The sequence below is a fragment of the Varanus komodoensis genome, unplaced genomic scaffold, assembly GCF_004798865.1.
Source record: "Varanus komodoensis strain SLA01 unplaced genomic scaffold, ASM479886v1 scaffold20_1, whole genome shotgun sequence".
NCBI classification, from domain to species: domain Eukaryota; kingdom Metazoa; phylum Chordata; class Lepidosauria; order Squamata; family Varanidae; genus Varanus; species Varanus komodoensis.
Genome location: NW_025335587.1, coordinates 16,513,189 through 16,528,363, shown reverse-complemented (window position 1 = coordinate 16,528,363; position 15,175 = coordinate 16,513,189). Strand labels below are relative to the sequence as shown.

At 48.9% G+C, this 15,175-nt stretch overlaps 1 protein-coding gene across 17 annotated transcripts in view; it reads right to left on the bottom strand.

The window, feature by feature from the left end:
* MSI2 (musashi RNA binding protein 2) overlaps positions 1–15,175 on the bottom strand; it is a 437,270-nt gene that overhangs the window by 58,968 nt on the left and 363,127 nt on the right. For 13 of the 17 annotated variants that reach the window (XM_044430042.1, XM_044430028.1, XM_044430029.1 and 10 more), the window contains one exon: positions 1,300–1,362. The exons of 2 other annotated variants lie outside the window; for them this stretch is intronic. In XM_044430042.1, coding sequence (XP_044285977.1) covers positions 1,300–1,362 — 63 coding nt within the window. Of the gene's footprint in view, positions 1–1,299; positions 1,363–10,281; positions 13,034–15,175 lie in introns of those variants that run through there. 2 more of the 17 variants (XM_044430043.1, XM_044430047.1) reach the window with 1 other exon arrangement.

The window sequence follows — 15,175 nt, the reverse complement described above, 5'->3', positions numbered from 1 at the left end:
TTTGTGCAGGTGTTTGGAAAAGGTCGTGTTCTTTGGCAGAGCCTTTCTGACTTAGACTCCAGTTACACTGTGCAAGGGTTTGATCCATAAAGGTGGCCTAAACCCCTTTAGAACCTTAAAACTCTCTTTGCATCGTGCCCTATGTTTGGGCTATCCATAGTTAAGAACTAAAACCAAGGACTGAGCTTGCAAACAAGCAAATCAGATCATGGCTTAGAGCGGCTTGTCTGCTATTGTCTTCCATCCTCTCCATGCTCAGCTTTGTCCAGTCATTTCCACCTCCAGCGTGTGCCGCTGCGGCGATGGCCATGAGGCGACAGCTCAGACCTCCTAACCAACTGCGAGTAGCACAAACAGCAGCAAGCAGACCTACTTGCTGGCCATAATTTTCTCTGTTCGGGCTTCATGCCAAACTGTGGTTAAGGACCTTCCACTGCAGCTTGGCATCGTGTCTGCAACTGGGGAGAATCTCTTCTTGGGTCTTGGGAGACGCTATCGCAGCGGCCTTCCAGGTTCGACTAGCCTGCTGCCTGCCCATGGTGGGAGGGAAGAGTGGGCGTCCGTGTATGAGGACGTCCACTCTGTCCTTGCACATGGCTGGGCTCACGCATGTCGCCTTATTTGGATTGCGATGGTTTTACATGATAAAAAAGGAAATACTTTGCAAATCAATTGTTTACACTTGCTGAGTATGTGAATGAGAGACAGCAATAACCAAGAAATCATGGGGAGGCGGGGGAGGGAAACCCAAATCCTGATGTGTAGGGTAGTGGGGTGGCCCTGGCACGATCTACTGATTAAGTCTGGGCACTGTGTTTTATGGCCTGGTCCTCAACCCGTGATTAGCATTCCTTGCTGATTGCAATAGATTTGCAGATTTCTAAATTACTGCTGATGGGATTGGAGTATCTCTGAGTAAAGCTGCAGCTACAGCACTCCAGACTGTAAAGCTGGCGATTCAGGCGGGGGAGGAAAGATTACATTGTTAGCCTAGTGCAAACTGCTCAGCAAAGGAAATATTTATTGTCCTTCCCGTTTTCCTTTTAAATAAAAGGTCCATCCTACAGCTCCCGTGGTTTCAAAAGCTCGCGCTATCTTACAGCCTGTTCACTACTCTGAGACTCATGGCCTCCGCTTGTAGCGTTCGGTTTCGTCTGGTGGCTTTCTCAACCTGGGACAAATGCGAGGAGAACCAGAGAACCCGATGGACAGTTGCAGCCACACGGAATACCGGCAGAGCTTTTACCTGCCCTGCACTCTGAGGGAATGCCCTGCAGCCACCTCTTCCAGAGCCCCTACCTGATCCTCTCGCTGCTGCCACTGCCGCTGCCGCAACTGGTCCGTAGGCTGCTGCCGGGAAACCTGGCCATGGGGAAAAACAAGAAGGGTAAGAGGAAAGATGCAACGGACAGCCCGTGTTAATGCCAGCCACCGTGAGCAGAGCACGGGCGCGACCGGTGTGGCTCATGCGTGCGTGAAGGGGAGGGCCGCTCGGGCATGCTTTAAGTCGGTGCGTTTTAACGATGACAATGGCACGCTTCAAAGGGCAACCAGGTGCGGCCCACACTACTGTGCCGTGGGTTCCTGCCTGCCCCACAGACAGGAAGCAGGCGGCCTCACACAGAAGTTCTCTGTCTGTGGGTGCAGTGGGCCCCAAGAGCCAGCCCGCACCGTCGGGGTAGACTGGAGAACCCTTCAGCATGGCGATCCTTCCAGAAGGGTTGGACCACCAACTCTGGGCGTCTCCCCTCCCTGCTAGCCTTCCTGCCTCAGGCACCCGGTAAGCTGCTTTCCACACCATTTGCAGGGCACCAATTGGGGGAGGATGGGCTGAAATGTCAGTCATCTGGGGACAGGCTAGGCTCCCCAGCAGCCTCAGAGGACAACTCCTCGCCATCCCTGGAGGGGGCAAAAGAGTCAATTTCCCATAAAAATCCAGGCAGAAATGCAGGCCATCAGCACAGCTGTGACTGGGCAGGGGCACGTCCCCCACCCCCCGTCCCCCGCTCCAAGTTAGAAGCAAAGACATGAGTGTTTGCTTTAGTTACCCTCCTCAACCTGCAAGCAGGTTTCCCCCTGAGGGAGCATGAAAATGAAACTCCCGGATCCAAGCAGAAGTCAACTTGAATCTATCATGGCCTTCCCCAAGCCGACGTCCTCCAGCTGTGTTGGAAGGCAACTTCCATCATCCCAGACCAGGTAACATCTGGAGGCAGTGAGACTGGGGAGGCCTGGCCTGGCAGAGGGAGTCGGACTGGGGGAGGCCTGCCTTGCAGTGGGGCAAGCCAAGGCAGGGGAGGGAGCAGAGCCAAGCCTTCCCATCCAGTGCACCACTTTGGTTGTAAACTAGGGATCCCCTGCCGGGCCCCATATATTACACATCAAGCACATCCAGGCAGACGCAGCCCTGCACACCCAAATCTGCTGCCAGCCAGCAAGGGGGTCGGCACCCCGTTCTGGGTTCATGCAATTCCTGAAAACTGCAGGAATGTAAGAGGACGGCTTGGCCTTACACCTGCTCACGGGGTGCTCCTGCAACTGGCTGTGTATCCTGGGGGGTGGACGGGGACTGATATTGTGGAGAGGGGGCACCAAGGACACAACCCTGGGCACGCACCAGTGTCCTACACACCAGGAAGGCTCTCCGGGGCCTTAAAGAACTCCTCCTCAGCTCTTCAACTCCACTTGAGCTTGTCTCCGGCTTTGCAAGCCTCCCATCGGCTTTCTCAAAGCACACCCCTCTTTCTGAATGTCTAGAGTGGCGGCGAGAGCAGCGGCGGCGGTGGCATGGAGGAGCGGCTCCCCCATGCACGTTTTTCTGCCGCCCTGCCCGGGGCGCTGGATGCGGCCACCACGCTAGGCCTCCCCGTCTCAATGTTCGCCTGCAGTGTTTCTCCAGCCACCCACTTCCAATCTGCTGGAGCAGCGTCGGCGGAGGAACAGCAGCAGCGGCAGCCCTCCGCATTATTCGACCACGCGTGGCCCAGCCTTCGGGGCGAAGGAGAGTGTTTGCTTCTCCCCATGGACTTCCTGCGTGGTTCCCACTGTCGTTAGGAAAAGGGGTGTGTGTCAGTGTGTGTGATGCAGTGGGGAGCTTTTGGGACACAGGAAGAGGATTTTCCTGAGCTCTGGACCTGACTGAGGAAAAAATTCTCTCCGTTCTTTCAGGGTCTCCTCAAAGAATTGGGGTGGGGTCCAAGTTAATCCAAGGTGAACTGCAGAAAAGGTGCACCTATCTCTGTACTGCTCTTGTCAATTCTGGTTGAGGTGACAAGAGGGCAATTAATGCAGAGCAATCAATTAGGTGGCTTGTAAATCCGGCATTATGAGAACAAGTGTTCAGAGGCTACAGGCCAAAACTAGGTAACTAAGTCAGTAAATAAATACAGGGGAAAAAAGGACGGAAGAGAAAAGAAAGAGAGCCAAAGAACTGAGCCAACTACAAGCCCACTAACTCTAGTTCTAACACCAGGGAAAAATTGAACAGCAGAAGTAATAGACTACAGTGCCTCTAAACTACAGTAAAGTATCCATTAAGAGAGACATACTTGCATTTAAATATGGTAATAGGGCTGTTGGGAAAAAAGAGATTCCAGGTAAATAAATGCACAGCTGCCTCCAACTATCACTGGCTGCCCCCCCACCCACACCCCACAATTTGCTCAAGGAGGTTTATCTCATGCCCATTCAATGCAGGGGCGCCTCGACCTGCGCCTCGACCCTGGTGGCTTAGGATGGCTACCAAGGGATGAAGAGGCAGGGTGGGGATGGAAGAGGAACCACCCAGAGACTGGCCTGAAGCAGTGTGGAGCCCTAAACACTTCCCATGCATTGGGGTGGGGGGGATAATTCGCATCCCAGCCTCCCCCAGCCAGGGTTGAGAACCCATCCCAACACTTCTGGAAGGCATCAGCCTGAGAAAGCCTCCTTTAGCTTTTGCACCTACGTGCAGAGGCTGCCAATCTTACTCCTCCTAGGAGTAAGACACGGGTGGAACTCCAGTGACTGGCCTGAGCGACTGAGGAACCGTGTCCAGGCAATGGAAAACCAGGGAAAGAAGCCGGAAGGCTCACCGGGATGCCCTACTGAAGGGCTGGGATTTATTGTCATTGCCATACTTCTATACCATCCAATCCCTGGACCTCTCGGGGCAGTTTATAACCGTTCATACAGTACAATAAAATACAGTATAAAAGCAACTAACAATAAAAGTGTAATATGTTTCGCGACAGAAATGTAAAACCAAATTTAGGCCACTTAAATAACTAAGATTGTTTAAATCGGTTTAACTAGACCTGTTAAAACAGTTGACCTTCCCTTCCTCCACACCCATGAGATACTTAAGAGTAGTGAAATGTTCTGGCCTGAGAGGCAATCCCAGCCTGGCCCCAAAGGGGACTAGAGGTGGTGCCAGGAAGGCCTCGGTGAGAGCCTGTTCCATTATTAGAGGGCCGCCAAGGAAGGAAGGAGGGAAGGAAGGATGGATGGCCAGAAGGTTCTCTGCTTGGTGGCCTTCGACCAAGCCTCCCTTCAAAGTGGCAGTCGGAGGAAGGCCTCAGATGCTGAGTGCAAGGTCCAGGCAGATGGTGGTTGGGAGAGGTGTTTTGTCAAGTCTGCAGTCTGAAGCCCATCTGCAGGGCTTCACAGCAAGTTTGGTGGATCACTTTCTGAAGTTTAAGGATGAGCTTGGCGAAGAGATTTCCCTTGCTCTTGTTCAACCAGTCCTTCACCAGCAGTGATGCCCATCGCATGGATTTGACCTACTGGGTACCACGATGCCCCTGAGGGACAATGAGACATAGGTAGTGGCGGCTGGGGAAACAGCACCTTGGCCCCTTGGAGTGTGATCCAGATAATTCGATCTCAACAGCCTTTCTCCATCACCCCAGAGCAGAGATGTTGAACTTCTTTCAGTCTGGGGGCCAAAGACATGTTGCAGCAGCTCTTAAGGGGCTTCCTTCTAGGGGTGTAGGGAGGTGTTTACAAAACACCCAGAATCCCAGCATATTTTAGCGTGAAGCTCTTTCTTAAAATTCTTAATCAAACCTTAGGAGAGCTGTTGCAGAACGTAGATGGCTGCTGAATGAAATGACTGATGACCACAGTGAGGGGCCTGGGGGACGAGCTGCTGGCATTTGTGGAACCGGGGGGGGGGGGGTTTGCACTGGGACCCCAGGTGGTCTGGCTTGGACCCTTACCCCTAAAGTGCTGCACCACTGGAATAATACTAGCCCACCCTGGAAGACAGCCCAGAATCAGTTACGGTTTCTCGCTTCCAAGCAAAGTCTTTCCTTCAGAGAGCTCAGGGGGGTACAGATGGGTCAGGTCTTACTCCAGTTGCATCCAAAGGGCCACCCCACGAGACAGGCTGGGCTGAGATACAGGCCAAGCTCACCTAGCGGGTCTGCGGCCCTATTTTTGCCATAGTACCTCTTCAGACCAAAGAGCTGCTGTAAACATTCACCTGAGCTGCTTGCATGACCAGGTAACAGAGAGGTAACATCAGGTAAACTAAAGGCTTGAGGTTCTGAGTGAGTGCCATTTCCTGAGACAGCCAAACCTACTTTGATGGAATGCAAAAAGAACATCTTACAGTCTTGGAAAATTACGAACCACCACAGTATCCACAAACATGTTTTACCAAGGTTAAGAACCGAAATAATCAAACATTCACATAATTCTGACTCTGATTCACATAATCACAAAAGAAATCGTAGAGAAGAAAGAGATTTATCAATGGTTTTAAGCCACAATAGTGAAACGAGACCCCCTAAATGCTGATGTTGTGTGTCTGTAAGCACCAGATCCTGAGGACACACAACTGCAAGGGCCTCAACTCCAGGGCTTCCTGGAGCCGGCTGGTTGGCTATTGTGAGGAGGATCCTGTAACTGGATGGACCTTCTGACTGAACTGGCAGGGGTTTTCTGTGTTAGTCAACAAGAACAACTGTTTGCATACACTTTCCCTAAGTGCCGGCAATGAGTCACACAATGTCATGGCATTAAGCACCTGTTTTGACGGTCATTGCCACTGGGACTTCTTACACATGCCTCCAAAAATGGTCCCACTCAGTCGGGAGCTCCTGCCTGAGAAGATTTTAGGCCCCTGGAGGGTAGATTACGGCAAAGAGCCTGGAGAACTTGACAGATGGAGGAAGCAACCTTAAGTCACGTGGAGGGAAGGATGAGTGCCCACGAGAGAGGCGTGGCTCACGGCCTAGGGCCTGCAGGGTCCCCCACGTGCTGGTCACCTTGGCAAGAGCCTGCGAACTGCAGCAGCGGCTTGAACAGAGGGCAACCACACCGCTCCAGACTTGGTCCTCCTGCACTAGGGCAGCTGGGCCTCTCGCTCTCTTTCCTGGCATTAACGGGCCTTGCAGGGTCGACGTGGCAGCCATTTCTGAGGGCCAAGACAGCCACCAAGGGGGCAGATTCAGTCCACGCGCTCATTACCCAGAAGGAGACAGAGCAGCATCCCGTTTTGTTAAGGCACCACACGGGGGTAACTAGTTGAGTGGCACTGATGTCCCCTGCCCTCCACAGCCCTCTCTCCAAAGTGCCTTCCTCACGCTGGAGCATGCTTCCACTATGGGCTGGGAGTGGGGTGAGGGAGAACGGACTGGTGGGAGCAGAATGAGGGGGATAAGACCCTGTGCTCCCCACTGGCATGTAAATGAAGATCCGCTCCCTTGCTCATGTCAGGGCTGAGCGTTTCCTTTCAGCCAAGGGGATGAATTCCATGTTGGAGAAGCTCTCAGATACCACACAGTCCAGTGCTGGGTGTTGCCAAAGGCTAAGGGGATGCCCCCCCCCCCCACAGTGGGGTGGGAGGCAAAGCAAAACCCCACAGTGGGGCGGGGGGGGGGAAGCGAAACAAAAGCTAGCGCTCAGTTGAGAATGTGTGTGCTTTTAGAATGGGGGGGAACTACGATTCAAGAAGCCATCACCGAACGAGAGGCTGGGTCAAAGGGGGTGAGGCCCAGAGAGGCTGTATGGTCCTCGGAGGAAGGCCAGAGGGCTGGGCAGGGACTCCAGGTACGCCAGTCCTGGTTGGAGGCCTGAGGTTTCTCCCCTGTGTCCTGTGTGATTAATGCAGCTGCCATTATTTCTGGGTTGACTCTCAGGGGAGAGGAAGCACGTCCCAACCTGAGGACAGGAAGCAGAACCCCTCCATCACTGGAGAGACCCTGTGCAGAGCCAGCCGACAGCACAAAAGGCGTCACTGAAAGACTAACACAACCAGTGCATTTGTTATGCAAAGGCCTTTCGACTCCTGATGGAGGGATCCCGCAAGCGCTGTGCGTACCTTGCATGTCAAACCGCCTAGAGAAAAACAAGCCAAGGCCATTCAGAAGCACTAAAGTGGACTTAGGCATTCCAATGAGTGGATATTTTACAATTAACATTTTGGAGAGACTCCCACACTGGCCAAGAAAGCCTCCAGGATTGTGATCAATTTCATGCCACCTTTATTTGTCACTGAGAGCTAAAGCCTACATTTAGAGTTCAATTTTTCACAGATAATATTCTCCTACCTCCCCTGTTTCCAGGGGAGAAGGACGCATCTGGTTTTGATGATGATGCCCTAAGGTCCCAATTTAAGAGAGCAGCTCTCTACAAACAAGTATTTTCTCTAACACACAAACAACTGCATGTGGTTTGGGGAATGAAAGAAAGGCAAAGCATGACAAAAAGAGCCCGTGTATTTACGGTGGTTATTTTATTTTTTACGCTATTATTCACTTCTGACCTCTCACTAAATTTGACTAAATTAAGATCACCGTCAGCTTCTCATCCTTGGGCAAGACGGACAAATAGTCTGCATTGCCAGACAGTGGCTAAATGACCGATGGTTTAAAAAAATATAACCCAGAAATAGCTAAACTGTTACAGTTTAAGCAAAAAACAAATTCAGTACTCCAACTCCACAAACAGAACCATGTTAAGTTGTTCAGAGGGATTTGTGGTTGGACTCCAGCTCCCATAATCCTGGATCATGGCCCATGATGCTGGAGCTATTAGGAACTGGAACTCAGCCACATTTGGAGTGCCAGACTTTCCTCAGGCCTGACCTTTAGTCTGCACTGACCAGAAGCAGCTCCCTAAGGTTTGGGGTGAAAAATGGCCTTTCTCTTGCTGTTTTAATTGGTGTTGCTGAGGACTGACCCTTGGCCCCTCTGAGCAAAAAGCAAATGCTTTACCACAAAACCGTATTTAGCTAAATTGGTTTAATTCGACACTGCCTTTCTGTCAAAAAGTTGACTTAAAACAGGGATTCCTTATAAATAAACACTGGCTATCAAGATGGATCACTGTTTCCAATCTCAGCTGTGGTTTCAATTATTACTTCGAATCATCAGTCACTTGTGGATCAATCCTATTAAATTGGATAGACTGGAACTGTATTCCTTAGATTTAATTTGAAGCACAATGCACCAAAACTTAAGCAGTTTCAAGCCCTGCTGATTGCAGAGGGAGAGTAAAGAGCACATGCTGGAATCCAGGAGCACAAGCTCAATGTTAAAGCAGTTTCAATGTCCTACTGATTTCAGATGGGAGAAATTTATTTATTTATTTGCCTAAGGGGTTTTTTAGATGAGCTCTAACAATGGTTTACAGAATAAATTTAAGTCAGGGAGACCACTGATTATACTTTGGGGCTGGTGCCAATTCATGGCTGGAAGAAACTGTATTTGTTCCTGGTTAGTCTTCTGGGGATGAAGCAACCAAAATGTCTAATGTTGTTACAGTCCAGGCCTTCTCTGATGCTTCTTATGGTTCGGAGTTCTACAGAAGGGCAGAGGACAGAAGCCTGGCATTTAAATAAATATTTTATAATCATCTCAAACGTCTTAATTTTATGCCTTCCTTCTCACAAGTTCAGAGCATTCTGGAGGGACTTGTGAGGGTACCGCTTCTGAGGTTAGAGACCTTATTCAGAACCGGCTGCCTGGTTTTGTGTGTCTGGCAGTCTGTTGCGAGTCTGTTGTGATTTAGAGTCAACAGAGCCTTCTGAGATGATGGTTCTTGTGCTGTTCCAGCCCAGGAAATAAAAGCAAATAATAAAGTATAGACAGGCCCTAAACATGTTCCATTTGTTTCAGACTGTTTTCAGTGAAGAAGATAAGTTACGAGGCTTGTGGCTCTATTGGGTTTTTTGATCCCTGTTCAAGGTTTTGTATGTTTGGGTTTCCTTTCTTTCTGTTTCTTCTTTCTTGGTTTTATGCTGGGATGGATGGCTTACGTATCATGACTGCCTTATTTATTATTCTCAATGTATTTGTGTTGTTTCAATCTTTAACTACATCTTACATGCAACCTTGAGAAAATACTTTTAAAAGCAGTTTAAAAAGGTAAAGGTTTCAGCTTGACATTAAGTCCGGTCATGCCTGACTCTAGTTTCCTGACTCTCATCTCCGTTTCCTGGCTGAGGGAGCCAGCGTTTGTCCGCAGACAGTCTCCGTGGTCATGTGGCCGGCAGGACTAAACACCGAAGTGCACGGAACGCTGGTACCTGCCCACCGAAGTGGCACCTTTTTATCTACTTGCATTTGCATGCTTTCGAACTGCAAGGTGGACAGGAGCTGGGACGGAGAAACGGGAACTAACCCCGTTGTGCAGATTTGAACCGGCGACCTTTCGATCAACCAGCCCAGCAGCACAGCAGTTTAAACCACTGTGCCACCTGCAGTCTAAGCAGCTTAGATTTCTCTAAAATAAGTGAATAATAAATAAATACCTACACTGGACAGTGCCTATATTTTGGGCAAAAGCAGATTTGAAGGGGACCCTGAATAACATTTGCACCAAATCTCCCGGTCCTCCAGGACATCCAACCCCAGCAGATGACTCTAGTAAGGCTAGTTGCAATTTATCTTTTCTACCATCTTTGTTCTGCATATATAATAATTTATTTTAAAAGTCCAAATAAACATGGAACAAAAAATACAGATGCTGCCTCTAAAAAGCTAAGGATGCTTACCCTGCCATTATGCTTCCAAACAGGAATGAAATATGATGGCAAAGCAAGGCTTTAGAAACATATATTTGCCCTCCCACCCCCCGAGATTGACAGCAGAAGCCCTCCTCTGGGAACCCTCTGTGAAAGATGTTAGAGCCTTCTCTGTGGAGGCGCCCCATCTATGGAACGCGCTCCCCAGAGAGATCCGCCTGGCGCCGTCATTATATGTTTTTCGGCACCAGGTTAAGAACTTTTTATTTAATCAATATTTTAATAAGTTTTAATACTGAATTTTATTACTGTATTTTAATTTGCAGCCAGAGCGGATTGTCAATTTATTGTTTATGTACCTCGGAATTTTATTTGTGTAAGCCGTCCTGAGGCTCTTGCAAAGGACGGCATACAAATATCTAAAATAAATAAACAAACAAACAAACTGGACGAGTGAACGGTTCTTGCGCAGACCCAGCTTAGGAGTTGGGTTCATGACTTACTTGAATAGCCAATAGCTCTGACGGACATGAGTTCAAATGCAATAGGTTTTATCCAAGTCGCACCATGAGACTTTTTATTTGTACCACATGAGAAAAAGGACTATGCAAAAATCTTTTTCATTATCTGAAATTTCAGCTACATTGCTTAAACAGAGATGCAAAAGGATGAGGGAAATACCAATGTTCCCTTCCATTTTATCCATGTAAATTGTGCTTTTTCCTGCAAACCCTTCTTACAAAGTACACAGCCTCCTTCCTTCCTTCCTTCCTTCCTTCCTACCTACCTACCTACCTACCTACCTACAAACATACATACATACATACATACATACTTCCATTTATATGCTGCCTACTACCGACATCTCAAGGCGGCTGCACTTGAACAAGATCTACATTAGAAGCTGCCAAAGCCAATAATTCAAGAATTATTTGTAGCTGAACAGAGGGAAACAAAACAAAGCAAAAGCGAAAACTTCTGATAACCTTTTTCCCTAAACAAAAGTTACTGGTCCCTTTGATCAGCCCAGAAGAGAGTTAATGAGCTCCCAGCTGTTACTGTAAATGGAGGCATTCCTTCAGGGTTACAGGTCTTTCGTCAAGCCGGGTTAAGGCTTGGAGGAAGCAAAAGCCAACACAGGAAACAACTGGGGTGTGATACTATTATGGGCAATTTATGTTTAAAGCTAATACATTGATTTAGAGTCCTTGGGTAAACATGAGATACCTACTACCAAACTGGTTTTCCTTCTCCCCCAAACTGGTAATCTGCACAACTCCAGCAGAGCGGTAATTTCCCCGAAATGCGGCATAAAAACAGACACTGCAAGAATAATAAGAAATACCCATCGCAAGGCCTGGTGCTGTGCAGAAGCTACCTCCGGGCCAGCAGAGATGTTCACCTGTTGCTGTGGACCATCCCAGCAGCCAGATATCCAGATGCTGCAAAGAGGCCAGAAAGGAAGGCATGGTTTGACTGAACCCTCCTGTGAGAACCCAGCTGAATTACAATTTAATCTTGCTTTTCTCCTCCAGCCACAGGCATTTTGCTGAAAGAGACTTGCTGCGGAGTGGCTGGGGAAAGTAAACTAAGCAATGCCTGCTGAAGAACAGTGTTCCTTCATGTCACACCCTCTGGATCTGTGGGACTGTAACTCCCAGCATTCCCAGTCCACTTAGCCACAGTTCTGGCCACCGAATGGGCCCATGTAACATGTGAATCCTTCTGTTTCATGTATTGGGGGTGGCAGAAATGTTTTCCTTGCCTAAGCTCACAGCAATTCACTTTCATGCATTCGTTTTTTTTTACACTGCATTCCATCAGCCTTATTCCTGCTGACCGGCCTTTAAAGTAAATCTTCTCTTACGCATTTAAAGGATTTTAGGTTGGTCTAATGGTTTGCAAAGCGGCCTAAATCTGACTTTAAAAAATACAAATTAAAACAAATTAAAATGGACGCGGTTTAACCAATGCCTAGTATGGGATCAACCAAAATGCAACCCAACGTTTCTTAAAAACCATGCGCAAGGTGGCCAGCTTAGCCAGCCACTTCTCTTCTAAAAACGAAGAGAAGAGAATCTCTAGGAAGCTGTAAATTAATTGAGGGGAGAGAGAGATGCTAAAAGCAACGAAAAAAGCCTCCTTCAGATATGTACGAAGTAAAAGACAGAGGTAAGAGATGGGGGTTCAACCGCTCAGTGTGGACGGCAAAATGAGAACGGATGACACAGAAAAGGCAGAAGTGCGCAATTCTTACTTTGGCTCAGTCTTCTCCCAAAAGATCTACGACCTTCCTGACAAAGGGAAGAACAAGCTGAAGGAGCGGGAGGAAAGCTCACGACTGAGAGGCACATGGTCATACAAAACAAAACAGATCGTACTGACCGAGCAAGCACACAGAACAGGACGAAAGGAAGCAATAACCATCGCCGTATGTGGAAGAGCAGCAGAACCAAGATGGCTGGCTTCCTAGCAGAGTGGGAAGGGCTGGGCACGACCTTTCTGGGCCCAGGTACCTGAAGGTCCGCCCATCCTGAGAGCTTCTTCATCAGCTGAAAGTCCAGTGCCAGGCACCACGTTTTGGCCAGGAGACAGTCATTCCATTCTGGCCGCTTCCCACTCTGCTATTCTACGATTCTCTAAGATGCTCTGCAGCAAATCCAGCCTGGATTCTATCATGGTTTGCACGCCCCGCTCCCCCCAGTATATGAAGACGAGACACGGTGGAGTCTATAGTTGCTCTACGGACCACGATGAAGGATCACTGTCATATGCTACACAAGGACCATTCAGCAAGTTCCGCTTTGGCCAAAACAAACGAACAGACAGACAAACAGATGCATCAGTACAAGCCTTCCTAGCACTTTGGTGAATATTTGTTCCAATTCCCATCGCAGCAAAAGTACACCCACAAAGGGAACATTTTACAGCGATCATTAAACGCACAACAGAGAGGTCCGTGGTTGCATCAAGAGAGACAGGATTTTACTAAAATGTTCAGTGCAAAAGAATGGGTTTAAAACTTAAGTGTAACACACTTGCCTGGATAACTTGGTTTGATTGGAGATCCCACGGAAAGCACTAAAAATCCATAGAATCAGATACAGGCATTACTGGGCAGTATAACAAGCTATAAACTAATTTAAGAAAAATTGCATGACCTCTAATTGTGATCCATCTGCTGCACCCCCTCCCTTACCTGTCTAAATAGTTTAACTCTGTGTTGACAGAAGGCTTTTGCAGTGCTTCTGATGGCCTGATCCTATTCACATCTTTTCACATCTGTCCATGTGCGCTTTGTTCTGCCAGCCCCTTAAGCGTTTCTCTGTCTTTCAATTCTGCTTTAAGACCAAGTGCATTAAAATATGTTTCACCAGGTCAGGAAATTACTAGATTTCAAGCTCAGGGGTAGCAGTGTAATGAGGTCATCATTAAAGGACCCATTACAGTATTCCCGACACAGGTGCTAACTGGTCCAGAGGCCCTGAAACTAGGAAGCACACCAGAAAGAAATCTTGGGGTTCTGACTTGGGGACTTATAAACTCTGAGACCTTTTACTATTCCATGATGGCCCGTGAGATTCCGGCCTTGTACATGAGGATAAAGGCAGGAGTCATCCTTTTTTAGTATTTCAGTAAAATATGGGCTTGAGAAGTTACAGAGGTTTGGCCAGTGCAGGCTAGAAACCTTGCAGTGAGAAAGCTGAAAGAGGCAGTGAAGCAATGCAGAACAGCTCAAAAGTAAATATCACAAGTTACTAAATATTTCACTGGAATACCTGGCTGCCCTGTGATCACTCGCAGCCACAAGCCTATGATGCTGCTCTCGGGGAACACGCCGAGGGAGGGGATGCAGAGACCGAAGCCCAGGGGCCAAAAGTGGCCTTCTTGGGATTCCCAGGTGGTCAGAAGCGTGTCTGCCTCCCCCACTTCTTTTTCCCCAGCCACGAACTGCTCGGTGATGTGCACCCTTCCATGCATTTCCCCCTTCTAAAAAGCCCAACCCTGAGACTTAGTTCCAGGCGGTGGACATTTTAGGCCACAACATACTGGTAACCTGGCCCCTTCCCTTTTGCCATGGCCCGCTGACTGCTGGAATATGGCTCCCAAGAGAATTCCCCAAACACAATTCAACCGGCAGGCAGAAAGCAGCTTCACGCGCTAAGGGGTGCTGGACAGACTATGGCAGCGCCTCACACCAAGGGTGCGGATTTTAGCACGGGATCTGGGAGCCCTTGCCTCTTTTAGGCCTTCCCGCTTTATGCAACCCAGCCCTGTAAGTCACCCCATAAAGGATACAGGCCTGTTAGTCATCTGCAACTGAAAAGGAAAGCCACTGACTCAGCACCAGTTTTCTAGGATGCTGCAAGTTCACCATGGGAATGTACCTCCTCAGTATTCACCCAAAGGTACATTTTGCTTTCCCCGCACCAAGTCCCTGGGAGCCACACTGCATATGTTCGGCCCTGGGTATTTCTAATCCGCTCCGTTACAGGAAATGCAGGCTCGCCATCAGAATCGGAAGCGTGTGCTCCCACTGCTGCAGTGGACTAACCCCTCTGTGCTCTCTGAGAACATGTGCGCCTGCTTGATGCCGCTTTGCTCCACTGAATGCCTTCTGCGTCACAGGAGCCAGCGGCTGCATCAGGTGCGGGAGAGAAAGACGAGGGAGCATCCGCTGGCCTCATTTGGAATGGCAAAGAGAACAAACGGCAGCACAAACAGAAAGGAGGAGAGCGCCAGATAACAAAGGACGCTTTATTTGTAAGCCTGACATGTTTTGGAAATTCTTCCTGGGGGGCAAGTTCTCAGTGGGGGCCCACCAATGCACAGGACGTTCCAGTGACTCCTGCAAGGACGGAGTCACTGGAGGAAGAGTCGCCCTGCCGCCAGAGGGTCAAGGAAGATTAGTGAGTGAATGAGATGGAGAAGCACATGCAGAACCTCACCTTCTTCTCTGGCTTGAGCAGTAATCCAAACCAAAGAACTTTTGGGTGCTGTAATACTTGGGAATTAAAAGAAGTGGTGTCACAGTTGATTGCGAGAAGCCATTTCCCAATTGCAATGTGGGCCGCTACAATATCTGACCAAGCCCGGAACTGGAGGTTGCAGAGTTTGTGACCATCTTCCCCGTCCTGGTCATCGCATGGTGAGGGGAAGTGGATTAGTAGGGAAACCGGTGGGCTGTTTAAGTGTCTTTAAAACAGGTGTGAGGAGAAAGGA